At 47.8% G+C, this 16168-nt stretch overlaps 1 protein-coding gene across 1 annotated transcript in view; it reads left to right on the top strand.

Moving 5' to 3' along the window:
* Nucleotides 1-938: 938 nt before the first annotated feature.
* LOC138487513 (paternally-expressed gene 3 protein-like) overlaps nucleotides 939-16168 on the top strand; it is an 84249-nt gene continuing 69019 nt past the window's right edge. Inside the window, exon 1 of the mRNA XM_069614017.1 lies at nucleotides 939-1027. Within this exon, the coding sequence (XP_069470118.1) occupies nucleotides 939-1027 (89 nt within the window). The remainder of the gene's footprint in view (nucleotides 1028-16168) is intronic.

Here is a 16168-nt window from a genome sequence, read left to right as displayed (position 1 = left end):
AGTGCATGACATGGATGGAATGCATGGGACGGATGGAGTTCATGGGACAGATGTAGTGCATGGGACGGACAACGTGGGTAGAACGGATGAAGTGGGTGGAACGGATGAAGTGGGTGGAACGGATGAAGAGTCTGGAGAGGATGAAGAGTGTGGAGCGGATGAAGAGTGTGGTGCGGATGAAGAGTGTGGTGCAAATGATGACGTGTTTGGAAATGATGACGTGCGTGGAAAGGATGACGTACATGGAAAGGATGACGTGCGTGGAAAGGATGAAGTGCATGGAAAAGATGAAGTGCGTGTAAAGGGTGAAGTGCGTGTAAAGGGTGAAGTGCGTGGAATGGATGAAGTGCGTGGAATGGATGAAATGCATGGAAAGGATGATGTGCGTGGGAAGGATGAAGTGTGCGGGAAGGATGAAGTGCGCGGGAAGGATGAAGTGCGCAGAAGGATGAAGTGCGCGGAATGGATGAAGTGCGTTGGAAGGATGAAGTGCGTTGAAAGGATGAAGTGTGTCTAAAAGATGAAGTGTGCCGAAAGGAGGAAATGTGTGGAGTGGATGAAGTGTGCGGAGCGGATGAAGTGTACGGAGCGGATGAAGTGTGTGGAGCGGAAGAAGTGGTGAAACCGTAGAAGTGGGAGGAACGGATGAAGTGGGTGGAACGGATGAAGAGGGTGTAACAGATGAAGTAAGTGAAACGGATGGAATGCATGGATCGGACGAAGTGCATGGATCAGAAGGAATGCATGGAACTGATTGAACAGATGGAGTACATAGAGCTGAACTACATGCGACAGATAGAATGCATGGAACAGATAGAAGGCATGGAATGGACAATGTGCAAGAATGGTTAGAGTGCATGGAACGGTTGGAGTGCATGGAACGGTTGGGGTGCATGGAACGGTTGGGGTGCATGGAATGGATGGAGTGCATGGAATGGATGGTGTGCATGAAACGGTTGGAGTGCAAGGAACGGTTGGAGTGCATGGAACGGTTGGAATGCATGGAACAGTTTATGAGCATGGAACGGTTAGAGTGCATGGAATGGTTGGAGTGCATGGAATGGTTGGAGCATGAAGGCGCTCGATCTCAAGCACCTACTGAAACCACCATATCACACTCCACGCTTACTCTCTTCCTTACACCACCACTCAACTAGAACACAGCAATACTATGACACCATTCGGTATAGCTGTTCTCATACCAACACCTGACTCATACTCCCCATCATCCTAACTAAACACAGCTGGCTACACACCCGTCAGCCTAGGCGTTCTCCTCAGGCCTAACGCAGCCAGAATCGGTCTGGATAATAACCTGCCAGAACAAACACATACTCCTAGTCTCCCAACCACCACACCTACCGCTAAGAAGCAACTATCATACGAGTGCCACACCTGCAGCACACATATCCGCTGCACACACGCACCTTATGACTCTCTCTCTCTCTCTCTCTCTACTGACTTGAACTACGGTTCCCGAGGGCGTTCAACCTACCAGCGCCTTGAGATCATACCAACGGTACATAAGGCGCTATATAAATGCAAAGTAACATAACATAAGATATGGCAGACTACAAGCAAGATGGCCACCCTGCTCCTCCTGAACTATATAATACGTGGCTCAGTGAGAGCTTTATGAAGATGTGCACACCAGTGTGGACTCTGGCCGCTGTGCATGATCTGTAGCTCTGCTCGTCAGTGTATAAACCAGGACTGTGCAGGCGCTGCCTTTATTTCCCAGGCTGTGGCATAGGCAGTGAGTGGCATGAAGGACAAGGCCCTCCATCATTGCCCCAAGTCCCATTCCTGACAGCTGATGGCTATATTTGCTTGCTTTGTGTGCAGAAATGTGCTCAAGCATTTTGAGGAACTGTAAATGTTAATCTTGTACAGAACAACAAGTTGCAAACCTGTGTTGCAAATGACTGCAAGCATGTAACCTTATCATACACACTCCACAGATTTGTCTTAGAAATAGTACATCTCATTGGGCAAGGTCTCGGGGCATTAATGAAGTTAGGCTTTTTTTGTTGTATTTAGTTCGCTTAACAGACTTTTACAACAATTCAATTTACATTCAACTGATTTTTGCTACGCTTCATAAAATTTACATGTATACATTCAAAATAGAAAACACCTTATTTGCAGTTGTTTCAGTTACACTTCTCGCACTTAAAGAAGTAAAGAATGCTTACTGTATTGCCAGAGTTCAGCTCTTCCATGTGCCTATACAGTTAATATAATATAGAAACAATGTCTACATTACATGATGTTTTATCACGCTATTTGATAATATTAAGAACATATACAAGTACCATGTACTAAGCATACTTGCCCTTCATTTTACAATGTAGCATTAGGAACCTTTGTGATGAATTCATCTCTTCTTCCAGGCATAAGAACGATATCCACCTTGGAGATCAATCCGATCTGATTTATGCCCTATTCCATTGTATTATAGTCCATATGTACAGCCGACATTGCAAAAAATCCTTGGCTTTTAGGCGCACATGTTATCACATTCAGGTACTTGTAAACTTCTGTGAATAGACTGTGGGGGAATGCAAAATGGCACGTGCTAACAATACAGGGCTTTCTTTGAGGGTTCTGTTTCACCACCATATGGTGGTGAAACACGAGTGTGAGTGAAGTAGTCCCATGATAAAAGTGGTTAGTTTCAGACTTGCTGTTGAGCATCAGAAGAGAATGCATTTTCCGATGAATGTATGCATGTATAAGACTAGACGCCTCCATCCAACACTTCAGCAAGGACCTGAAGACCCTACTCTCCAAAGAACGTCCCACCCATCGCTGATGGCTCCACTCAACTCAACTCAAATTCTCCTCCTCTGGAGCTGGCCTCTCGCTCTCGCAGCCCCTCTGCTACTCCTGCATCCTACTTGTAATCTCCTGAGTGTGTCCCCTACCTGCAGCACACTGTTGCTCCCCATGCATACACACATGTCTGTGTGTGGGTGTCTAGAGTGTGAAGCTAGCTAGCAAGTAACAGAAAATGGGACCTATAGAGAATGACGGGGAGAGCCAGGGGAGGAGACGCATATTACCAAGGTTTAGCCTGTTGGGCCACATTCATATATCTGTAGGAGGGTTCAGCCTGTTAGGCCACATTCATATATCTGTAGGAGGGTTCAGCCTATTGGGCCACATCATGACAGATATTTGAGGAACCTGCTGCAGATGTGTCAATTCTTTACATGGTCCTTTCTGCTTCACACAGAGGGTGCAAGTGAGCAGCTTTCAATTAAAAGCTCAAACGTCTACTTGGTCCACGGCAGCACCCACAAGAAAGGACTCCCATGAAATGAACATATCACCCTTTCTTATGGAGACCCCAGCTGTAGGTCCACTTCAGCTGCAGCACTCATCCTGGGATTGGTGATTAGTAGTCTTTTCAGGGGGGCGGGGCTTCCGGCTCATGAAAGGCAGTCTTTTCACTGCCTCCTTGTAATGAAACTGCTCTGGTCAGTTCGTCTGGTGTTCTGACCAGTGCACGGGTCACTTAAACCTAATTGTCTCTTTCACCTCGATACATCTCCTGTGCCGAGTGCTGGTGCTGTCTGCCTCCGTGGGCACTGGACCTGTGCAAGTTCGTTGGTCCAGCAGTCTCTTCTTCTCACTGCGGGCCATGTCATCCATGAAGGGAAATGCCCGATCGAGAGACTGGGAGTTCTGCTCTCAGAAGTATGGCGCTCCTCTGAGGGACCAATAATGCTTTAATGTTAGGCAACTTTGGCTAATCAGAGAGCCGGGCCGAGCTTCTCCTGGAGGAACATCCCAGTATGACCGGCTACCCCATTACTGATCTTAAGTGCTTGTGGAAATTACCCAATCTCCAGGCTGCGATGAGCGCCGGGTGCCATTGCCCACCACCTCGCCCTCAATGCGTGCCCGCCAAGAGCAGAAGCAGCAGCGCAGAGAGCGACGGCACCCACCTGCAAGCTCTGAAGATGAACGAAATTAGATGAGTAGGGTCTGAAGAAGGTACAGATGGAAAACTCTTTGAGGTTGCAGCATTCCCACACCAAACTACACTACCCAGAAGGATTGATCGCAGTACACGAGGATATGTCAAAGACATTTGAGAAAATGTTGTCCAACCGCAGTGCAAAGTGGAGAACCAGAAAACTCACCAGGGTTTTGTGATTGAACGCTGCAGCCAAAGTGAAACGTTGTAATGCTAATTGGCACCCTGTAAGGGGGCATTGACAAATCAGGAAGCTCGGAACGCGGGCTGTATTCTCTGGTATAAACCCACGCAGGGCTGGATTGGGAACCACACGAGGCACTTGAGATAATGTTCAAAATGGCCCCAAATAACACATTTTCAGCCAGCCCATCGCTTTTCCTATGAGAAAATGTGTAAATAAAATAGGTTACCACACAAATGAGGCCCAGGGTCAGAGGCCTAACAGGAAATCTCCAGTCTTCCCTATAGGCTAGGCCAGTCCACCCCATTTCGAGTCGCCTGACTGCTGCTGGAGAGCACCCCCTTCCCTTTCCAGGCTCATCCTTCCCTTTGCTTGTCCTCCCTCTCCTCTTAGCACCTGTGTCATTCATACATGGGTGCTAAGGATGTGTTTAGCTTAAGAAAAAATGAAAACGTACCTTGCGGCGCGGGTCTTAGTGTCTGAAGTAGGTTTCCATGTTGATGATGTCACGGTCATCAAATTAGAAAACAGACTTCAGCAGTCAGGTCCAATAGGGCAGCAAGTAGAGCGCTCGCTTTGACATCTGTGCAAAGCCTGCTGATGCAGGTTTGAATCCTGGCAGGCCTAAATCAGCCTTTCACCCTCCGAGGTAGATAAATGAGCACCACACACCGTGGGTAATGATAAGCAGCGCTCAGATGCCTGAGGGTTCCTAGCGCTATATAAATGCCAATACGTGTTATTAGTACTGAACAATGCCATGAGGTATGTTTTTAAGGCAAACACCTGTGTATAAACTACTTGGGTGCTAATGGTGATATAACCTTCAGGGCTCAGCCGACCGCCGCCGGTAACGGACCGACTCCCCTGTTAAGGGATCCTTGCTTCGCTTGGACCCTTAATTTGGGCGATGGGCCATTTCCGTCACGGTCGGCCCACCCCTTCCGGTTATATCACCTTATTAAGGAGACATATGTACCAATGTTAGTGGTGGTACACCAGCCAGGCAACACCAGAAGGTAAAGGAGCAGGCGAGCATCCGCTTCAAACATGGCTGTATTTAGTGAGTGCTGCCTCGGGAGGATGGCTCAGGGGCAACGTGCTTGCCTTGGAAGCAAGAGCTTCAAACATGGCTGTATTTAGTGAGTGCTCGCCTCGGGAGGATAGCTCAGGGGCAACGTGCTTGCCTTGGAAGCAAGAGCTTCAAACATGGCTGTATTTAGTGAGTGCTCGCCTCGGGAGGATAGCTCAGGGGCAACGTGCTTGCCTTGGAAGCAAGACGACACGAAGCATCACAGGTTCGATCCTCGGTCCGCGTTAGAAACCCCTGGGTATTAAGCACGTTATAAATAACCTATTATGTCATATCATATCATATCATGAGAGTGTAGGATGTGAACATTCTGGATACGTGGTAGAAGATACCTGGCCTGGATGCCTTATGCAATGGTATATGCAGATGTTTGTCGCTGATTTTCACATCTTTTTATTTTTCTCCTAGCTCTGAAGTATTATCAGCAGGTCCATTTAAGCCGAATGCTTTTTCTAAGAGAGGAGGACTTACTCTTGTAGTTTTGGCTAGTAGTAGGTGGCACTTAATACATTTTTTTAAGTGCGCCTTCGGCCACTTGATTTATAAACAATATGTATGTCCCTTCAGCTTTTCTTTGCACTGAAGTAATATTAAAGCAAGCATTGGCAAGGCCAAAAGTTGTACCTTGTACATTGTCGTTAGCTAGCTATTTACCTGGCACTGATTGCATATGCCCAGGTACTCACAGAATGTTCCAACTGTTGCCATCCTATGGCAAGTTATTGTCATTGTGGCATTGCTTACCCAATGCCTACACAAAATCCAAAAATGTTGGCTTTGTCAATGCGTGTTTAAATAAAAAAATCGAATCACTAGGCGCGTATGAAGCAAGCACATACGGCACCTGGTCAGCCATGAAGATGGAGGGGTCTGCCCCAAATATTGCGTACCAAGTGTTGCTCCCAGACTAGTTGTGGGGACTGATTGGAGAGAGGGACCTCTACACATCAGGCTAGTTTCAAGTCAAAGCGGCAAGATTGCTAACAACTACAGTCTCACGCTGGCGATTGCAAAATACGTGATGGTAAAATAGAGGAACTGGCATCTGGCTTTTGGTGACCTGGCAATCATGCTCGACAAAGTAACCCGGCCACGTGCTGTACATGCACAGGAAGTAGGTGTGGCGCATACTCTGTTGACACTCATCAGCAAATCAACAGAACGTGTTCTCAGTTCACGGTGCCATGCCGTGTTAGGGACCGTGGGTGTGACAAATCAACTTCCGGGGCACCAGTGCTCCAGGGGTGAATATCGGTTCCTAAAGCATCAATCAGCCCCACACCTCTAGTACACCAGAAGGGATCCAAACAAATTGGAAACAAGCAAATTATAAACCTCCTTGTCCAATTTTGGTAACGTGAGCGGAACAGCAGGCTGATCTTCGCAGGGTCGTGGATCGTTGGTTAGTTGCAACACAGCAAAAATACAATTATTACCCAATGATAAAATGGACTGTCCCCTCAAAGTCGTATAAAAATACCAACTTGATTATTATCACAACAGACAGTTATAGCACACTACAAAATACAACCCACCCTTTAAAGGAATGCAGAGGACAGACATGTTCTTAGAAGGAAAAGGGATGTACTCTGGGTACGGACAGGAGGGTAGTCGGTAAAGTAATTAATTGCAATAGCACAAAGGGAGCAATGGGTCAATAAATGTCACTAGGGGCCTTCAGAAAAGGAGCAGTGGGTCAGAACCGCAACGTACCTTGTGCTTGTAGAAGTGTTTGGTGTTCGAGAGGGTTGAGTCGGTTTCAGGGCGCTTTTCAGCTTCTGCAACAGAGTTCAAGATGGCAAACAGCTGCGGGTATTCGGTGGCAGGAAGTTCAGTGAGCGAGGCTGGAAGGGCAGCTGCAGGCTGGCCTACAAGGCGGCTCAGGGTCAGGAATCGTTGTCTCAGTGCTGGTTGGTGGGTCTGAAGCGTGAGCGAATGCGGTGTGAGAACAGTCAGCGGTGCAGTCAGTTGCAGCTCTAGGGGTTCGACTGCCTTGAAAATGTCCTTTAAGGCGGATGCTGGTTGATGCTTGTCAGTGTTCTCCTCCTAGCTTCTTTGCTGGGCTTGTGTTGCCCTTTAAGGCGGATGGCCCAAAGCTGAGGAGGGTCGTGAAGGCATTGTATTTGTCCTTGGTTTGGTTCAGAGACTCTCTGGCACTACCAACCTAGGAAGCTTGCTTGCAGAACCTAGCAGGGCATGCTGTGTACTGGCTGGTACCGGTTCTAGAACTTCTGGATGGATTCCCTGAGATTGGTATCTCCCTCTGTTCCCTGGGAGATGTTTTTGGGAGGGATCTTGCTTCCCTTTTTGGAAATCCTGGCCTTCCTTTACTGGCGGAAGCTGTATGGCAGATTCTACCTTCACCCAGGATCTAAAGGAGTTCTTCTTGTTACTCCTTGCAAAGGCTTCAGACGATCTGCCAAAAAAGTAGCTCAACCCTCTTTTAGGCCCAAATGGACCCCAGTGATTGGTGTAGACGAAACCTACCTTAATGAACCAATCCTGGGTCCTCACCAACACATTTCTGTTATGTGTGCAACAGGAAAGTTAAAGGGGTGAAAACACGTACTACTAAGTCCCGCCCATCTTCCTGTCTGTTGTGGATCAAAAGGTCTCTCTGGTTAATTGAGCTCTCTGTGGTTCCTGATTAAAGGCAGGTCTCCCTTGAAGTTGTGCTGAGAACAAACCTTCTGTCTCCATCAAATCACATACTCTTACCCTCTGAATGGGGTCCCCCTGTGTGGGTTGCCTACTGTAAACACGTGTATCAGACAGAGCTGGCTTTACGTTGACACAGATGCATATCAAAGGTGTTGGGGTGTTCCTGTCTTTTTTCAGCCTCTTCGGCTAGGCCCCATGTTGGCCTGCTTGAAGTATACTCTATTAGTATGCTAATTATGTTTAATTGCTGCTACCATTCTGCTGAGCCAACAAAGGATATGGCGGATCCATTAGGCTGGACATGGCAGGGGCAAGGTTTTGCCCTCCCCCCATTTGAGATGCCTTGATGTACTCCTGGGTGTTACATGTCAACTAAATTCGACAGGGAGGACTGCACCTGTAGGCTGTGTCCACCCAGAGTACACAGGTCTATGTGTATGTCGTGTGGTGAGCATAGGAAAATGTGCGCAGATTAGCCCCACACATTTTCCAGAGGTTGAACTACCACCATTCAATAACATTAAAAATCTCAAACAAGCCCAGGTGAGCCAACACCCACCGTGCAGATGGTCGAATTCCTCACAAGTGGGAGAAGTTACTTCATCGTCCGTACTGCTCTCTGACCTCCCCCTACATGATGAGAGGAGAGTCCACTGTAACCACACTCTAGAGGAGTATCACATTTGCTGAAGAAGTGGTCCTAAAAGCAAGATGGAGGACACCCTAAAGCAGTGGTCTTCAAACTGTGGGGCTGCCGCGTGCCCCTCTTCTAGAGGAAACACAGTTAAATTGCAAGACGCTGACAGGGCCCTGCCAATATTAGGGGTTCAGCCAACATTATTGTTAGTCAAGAGCAGATCAGCAAGTAAACGTTTGGAAACCACTGCCCTAAAGGCCCTTCAACTTGCCTTCATGAAATGTGCCAATTAGAATGTTGCAGTTCTTAAACAAATATAAAACCAAGATAAGGTCATTGACAGGAACTGCTTCTGGGTTGAGAAGGGAAGGCTAGAGCCTGAGTTTGTAGCTACTCAGAGCTACGATTCTCACCACCTATTGTCCTGGGCCCCATTACTGGCAAAAGAACAACGTGTGGTTGATTGATCAAACCAGAGGTTTACCATGATTGAACCGTGAGTTGGCTGAGATAAGGGGAGAAATTAGGGTTGTATGTATGGTTAGAGCTAAGGCAAAGTTGTACCCTGACAGTACTGGCCCTTCCCAGGGCTAGTGGTCTCAAATTGAGTGAGTCCTTTTTTGCAATGAAGAGAATTTGCCTTGCTCCTGGGTGGGGCACCCTGAGATAGCTATCTAAATGTAATCTGAGCAAGCATTCTACACATTTCAGCAGGAGAGTGATAAGGGCCAGTACCTTCAGATTTACAAAAGAGCCCTTACGTCCGCGATAAAAGAGCACTAGGAGTTTAAGATCTAAGCTAATTCCAATCAATTCTATTTTTATTTTGTATGATTAAATGTGTGTTACAGATAAATAAACCTTACACACAAATAAAAAATACATAATTACATACACACTGTGTCATTTACCCAATAAATTGATACATTTAGTTTTTTTAATAATAACAATCCAAAATGTCCTAATAGCTATTATTAAAGACAATTGGTTCCCTTTCAGGCACTGGATCCAAAATTGATCTGTGATTAAACTGACAGCAGTATTTATAAATTGTCCAAGTAATAGAATACGATCATTTTTCATTTCCGTACATTGGAAAAATAAATCAGTCTCATTTGTGCTTCTAAATTACCTGCGCTAACCAATCAGATATCTCAAAAACCCTGAGATGAACCTTGCTTATTTTTCTCTGATGAAATTGCTGTAGATTCGATATCGACTCCAGGTTTCTGTCAGGCTTTTAGAGGAACCCTTTCTGTACTGCAGGCAGTTGAAACTACTGATGCTTTGGCCATCTTAGGTAAACTCAAGCCTATAATTTTTGAAATAACTCCTTCTCCAGCTTGGCTAATTGGCCCACATCCTGGAATTTTTGCTGAATGCCTTACCCCACTTTTCAACTTGAATGTTTCATCTGACTGTGTAACATCTGCTCTTAAGGGAGAAATTGCATCCCCATTACTGAAAAAAGAGGGTTAGACCTCTTGATAATAGACAACTTTCACCCAATATATAATTTGCCAGTAGTCTTCAGTGTTATTGAAAAATATGTGGTTTTGCAATTGCACACATTTCTGGCATCCAATGAATGTAGCTCACCAATTGAAGCTGGATTTCGCCTGGGTCACTTTTGGGCTGATACACTAGATCCGATAGTCAAAAGTAATGGGGGTGTTGCTGCTCATGTTAGACTTCAACACAGCCTTTAATTACGGTCGAGCATACTATCTTAATCGTTACAACGGCCTCAGTGTTTGCAATGACCACACGTTCCCTTTAGTGGTTCCAAGCCTTTCTAGAGGGACATGTTCAGAAGGTTCAAATGAGAACCTTTAAATCTGATAGATCTCTGCTTACATGTGAAGTCCCTCAAGGGTCCTTGCTGTCTAAGACCCTCTTTAATAACATTTACATCTGATAGATCCCTGGTTACACGTGGAGTCCCACAAGGGTCCCTGTTTTCTCAGATCCTCTTCAATAACATTTACATCTGTTAGATCTCTGGTTACATATGGAGTCCCTCAGGGGTCTGTGATGTCTCAGATCCTTTTTCATAACATTTACACCTGATAGATCTCTGCTTACATATGGAGTCCCTCAAGGGTCCTTGCTGTCTCAGATCCTCTTTTATAACATTTACATCTGATAGATCTCTGGTTACATATGGAGTCCCTCAGGGGTCCGTGATGTCTCAGATCCTCTTTAATAACATTTGAATCTGATAGATCTCTGGTTACATGTGGACTCTCTCAAGGATCCCTGCTGTCTCAGATCTTCTTTAATATCTATTTATTTCCTCTTTTCCACCTTTTAACGTCTTGGATCATCAGCGGACAATCTTACGATGCTCACATTTACATCGAAGTAGCAGGAAGTGAAGGTACGTCTCAGAACGCCAGATTTTTCTGCCATTTCATAAAGAATGGATTGACCCTCACCGTCTATAATGAAATAATGCAAAAATTATAATAATTCATTTTGGTACCAAAAACAGGGTGTTTCTATAAAAGATTGTCATCCCTCCTCTCCTTGGCCTTTGAATTTCTAGGAGCAGTAAGGTGAAGAACTTCAGCTTCCATGTCGATGAAGAGTTGACACTAGTGGATTAAGTGAATTCTGTGGACGGCAGCTGTTTCTTTCACTTTAATCTCCTTAGAAAGAGAGTTCATCTTCTCTTCCTGTTACATAGACCTCTGGTGGTGGGGGCCACAGATAAATGTGAGTCTAAATTGTTGTAACCCACTCTATATAGGTCTTGATAAGTACCTCTTTGCCAAAACTCCAACGGGCCCAGTGTGCGGCCGTCCGCTTAGCGTGTGGCCCCTGTAAATATAGCCATGTTTCTGCAGCAAGAACCTCCTTGCTTTTGACTTAACATGCAGAGGAGAGATCAATTTAAAATCATGTGTCTGATGTTCAAATGCTTGGATGGGATGGCTGCTGCTCATTTACAAACTGGAGCACTATTCTCCTCCTCATTCTGTGCATAGTTCCACACTTTGACTGGTTACCTCTCTATCCTTCAGCGGTCCTCTAAAGGTGGTCAACATGTTGGGGTGCAGGCAGAGACACCTGATATCCCCCACTGCTTTACCTTTGGTTTGTTAATTCTGACATAATTTAGACTGCTAATTAACCCGTTGTTGTTCTCCTAGGCTCTCAGATGACCAGCGCCTGAGACCCCTTTGGGTATAGATACACTACACCTCAATCAATCACTGTGGGTTCCTCCCCCAAAAGTGACCTGTGAAATTCCACAGGTCACTAAACCTCTGCACCAGTGACACGTGAAATGTCACGGGTCAGTTTCGGTGGAGTTCACACACTCCTACTTTGGATCTCCTTGACAGGAGAGCTGCCCACTGCAGTTCCCCCTCTCCCTTATCCCTAGAAATCACTCAAGACCAGGCTCTCCAACCGACCATAGACAGCCCTGAAGCTCATGACATTATAAGGCTCCAGCAGACAAGCGTCGACGAAAAAGCTACCGGTGGACCTCATGAACCTACTACACAGATACCAGAAATCCTGGGAAGGCCAATATACCCTCAGGCAGATGAAGATGCCAGCAGAAAGTGCCGGGAAGAACCATGCAAGAGAACGACCAGCCGAAAGGACAGGTGACCCATTTATGGCCAAACAAAAGCAAACACCATGTGAACAAGAGATGCAACATCCAGGTCTGTCTGCAGGAGCATCAAAGCACACTTAGTCCAATCAATAAACCTGATCGATGCACATTGTGGCATCGTTATTCCCAAAGGCAAGGCAAGCTCCCAGCCTCCCAATCTAACTGACGCAGCAGCCTTAACACCATCATAGCACTGAAAGACTCCATACCAAACAGCCATTACCACCCTATGAAAGCAGGTGACCTGCATCCAACAACTGGAAGGGGTCACCCCACAAACTCACACCTGAGACCAATCTCTTCTGTAGGTAGGCCCAAGCCAGGTCTCAAGTATCAGCATCGCCCAAAGCATGTGGAAGCTCGCCCTCGCCTCTGATTTACACCGCGCATCCCCACACTACAGGGCTGCTCTTCTCCCAAAATTCCCAACCAACTTCAACCTAACCCATCTATGATGACGCCCCCTTCCTGAACGCTAGCATGTGTTTGGACAGGGGCTGCTACGCACTAGCCACTATGGGATGGGGACCAGGAGTGCTCTTGGGAGGATCCATGACACTGGGGCACGTGACAGGGGTCTGCCCCATTTGTGACTCTGCCACATCTACCCCTTTAAGGATACCAGCCTCCTGGAGGCATAGGGGGCATGCCACAGAGGCAAGAGGCAACACATCCCACCAGCTCTCTGGGAGGGAATAGTGGCAGGAACAGCAAGCATGGGGCTGAATCCCAGGAGGACAGCGGGATGGTATCTTGAGGATCAGCCAGAAAGCATAGTGTCAGGCGCAAAGCCTCAAATGAGCTTGAGGCTCAGCCACCAAGCATAGTGTCAGGCGCAAAGCCTCAAATGAGCGTGAGGACCAGCCACCAAGCACAGTGTCAGGCGCAAAGCCTCAAATGAGCGTGAGGACCAGCCACCAAGCACAGTGTCAGGCGCAAAGCCTCAAATGAGCGTGAGGACCAGCCACCAAGCACGGTGTCAGGCGCAAAGCCTCAAATGAGCGTGAGTTCCAGCCACCAAGCACAGTGTCAGGCGCAAAGCCTCAAATGAGCGTGAGGACCAGCCACCAAGCACAGTGTCAGGCGCAAAGCCTCAAATGAGCGTGAGGACCAGCCACCAAGCACAGTGTCAGGCACAAAGACTCAAATGAGCGCCATTCCAGCAAGGAGGAGTGCCAGAATGGGTGGGCCGGCTGTAGGTGGAGGTCACTGTGACGGAGGAGGGGGGGCAACTAAGACAGCCGGGCACCCCTTATCTCTGGAGAAAGCTGCATGATGCATGCTTCCCCCTACAATGCGTGCTTGGGGCACATCGGGACATCTCTCCTTCACCCATAGAGCCAGCCGAGTGTCAGGGAGGTTCTTGACAGTGCCTCTCAGTTTTTGCCAGGGCAGGGGTGCAGTGCAGCGGGCTGTGCATGTGAGGGTGGGCACTTATGCTCACCCCTTTTCTTCTGCAACCAGCCTGTGGCTTTAGCCAGCCTCGTGACTCCTGTCCGTCGCCTCGTCTGCGCATACTCCCATCTGCACTGCAGCACACCCCAACAGAACAGGATGCCAACTGGCGCAGTGGGTGGCAGGCAGCTAAGTATAGTGCCCCATGGAGGTATGCGTACAAGGTACACACCCAGTGCTTAATTTGTACCAAAATAAGTGCCGGGGCCCAAATATTTTCTTGCATGGGGGGAGTGGTAGCTTCCCGTCTACTGTTGACACCAACTACTGTTGCTCCATACAGTGTCACACAGCTGCTCCATGCAGTGTCACACAGCTGCTCCATGCAGTGTCACGCGGCTGCTCCATGCAGTGTCACACAGCTGCTCCATGCAGTGTCACGCGGCTGCTCCATGCAGTGTCACACAGCTGCTCCATGCAGTGTCACACAGCTGCTCCATGCAGTGTCACGCGGCTGCTCCATGCAGTGTCACACAGCTGCTCCATGCAGTGTCACGCGGCTGCTCCATGCAGTGTCACACAGCTGCTCCATGCAGTGTCACACAGCTGCTCCATGCAGTGTCACGCGGCTTCTCCACACAGTGTCAACATATTTGGGGTTTCTTTAAAACACATCACTGTTAACATGTTCCTCTAATCCTGTCGGTGTCAAGTGGAGAATGTTAACCATCTAACCACAGGAAAAAAGGGCAAAAATGCTTTCCTCCCATGGTAAACTGGTGGACGAATGGAGGCAAAACCTTTACTGAAGTGATGAGTTGCCTGTCAGACACGGCAGCAAGATCGTCTTGCATAGGTTGGCGCTCAAGACTGGTTCTCTGTAAGATATGGGTCTTATCACGGCCTCTTATCACGGCCTTTGCCCCTGTACAGGGGCTGTTGGCTGGTGACTGCCCCATTGTTGTCAACCCACCCTGTTGGTTATTACACTAGAGAATTTGCAGCGATGCCATGCAGGCTGGGTGGAGCAGTGGGTGGACATGGCAGCATCCGAGCCCAGGATTGTCACCTCGCATCTCATTGCTTTTCATAAAAGTTGATAAATAGTCCTGCCCTCCCAACTGGGTCATCAGGTTTGTGAATTGCAATGAGCCAGTCCAGGATGCAGAGACCCTGCCAGTGCACACTGTTGTGGATTGTTATGTTACTATGACTGACTGACAGAGGTCAAATAATAAAATTGCCAAAACACCACAACATAATCAAGCTGAGCTTAAAAATAAGTGCTGGGGCTTAGAAATAAGTGAGCCCTGGCAAACCCCCACGAGCCCTGGCATGCCCCCCACCCCACGAACTAAGCACTGCACCCTCCCACACAAGAAAGCTGAACCCGTGTGTTCTTATATTGCCTAGAGTACAATCGAATGATATGAAAGTGAGTAAATAGTTACCTAATGTCTATGGCACCGGTAATTGCACCCATGCTTATGGCTTCCTGGTGGCCCCCTAGCTCATTGCAGAGAGGTTTGCAGTGACAGAGCTCACTTCATGGGCCTTTAAACGCGTGGCTGCCTTTTCCCTCCCTTAGACATTGCCGATTAGAGTGTTAGAGGGTTAGGCATCTTTTGCTGCAGTGTTTTTAACCAGGGAAATGCTGGATCCTGGGAGGGGTAGCTCAGTTCTGGCTGCAGCGGCTTGGCGTTTCCTTGATGGCCCTTGGGACTTAATCCAACACCGTGCGGCCCAGTGGGGACTCTGAATACCATGCGGGGGCGCGTGGAGCAGCATTGCCTGAGAGAGCCATTTCGCCTCTATCTATTCATTGGTGGGTTCTGGCGAGTGCTGAGCAGGCAGCCCGTGAACAGGAGACCTTTACAGCAGGTACGGCCAGCAGGTGGGCACAATTAGAAGGGATTGACCTTTATCAAATAAGAACAACACAATTAATTACATCGATGGATAATTGGACTGGCAGAGAGAGTGACACAGGGAGAGATGGGTAACTGAGCACAAACAGCTGAAATGACAGGGGCACTCAGTCGCAGGCAAAGCCACAGGGCTTCTGCTGGAGAAGGTCTGGGCACAGGGGAGTCAACAGGGAGCTTTCATTGCAGTCCAGTGCTATGGAGTCATGTTTCAAAAAAGGTAGCAGGCGCCCCTCTCCAGAAAGAACATGGCATGATAACCTGTTCTGAGGTGAGAGTTTGCAGCACGTGCTTTTTGCTCACTGTACCTTTCACAGATGAGAAATATCCATTTGCATATCAGTCTTTGTCCCGCCCACAAGGGCAGTCCAGCACCGAAATGCTATGGCAATTCCTCTCTGAACAACAGCACCAACAGCAACCCCATACACGTGTTTCAGCCTTGTTGGGCATCATCAGTGAGGTGAGGCTGAGCCTCTCTAAGCACAGTGAGCAGGGGGACCACGTCTGGTTGCCCCCAGGTACCTCAGGGTGACCAACCCCAAGTTCCTTGAAAACATGTTAAATAAAGGTAAAAAAGGTGGAGTTATGTGTTGGAAAGGATGGCCCCAGTGGTACCAACCAGCCCCACCCACGCTCCTGCTAGTAACGTGGATG

Source organism: Ambystoma mexicanum, chromosome 9 (genome assembly GCF_040938575.1).
Source record: "Ambystoma mexicanum isolate Mex_15411 chromosome 9, UKY_AmexF1_1, whole genome shotgun sequence".
In the NCBI taxonomy this organism is placed as follows: Eukaryota; Metazoa; Chordata; class Amphibia; order Caudata; family Ambystomatidae; genus Ambystoma; species Ambystoma mexicanum.
The sequence above is the reverse complement of the archived record's forward strand: the minus strand, read 5'-3'. Positions and strand labels throughout refer to the sequence as shown.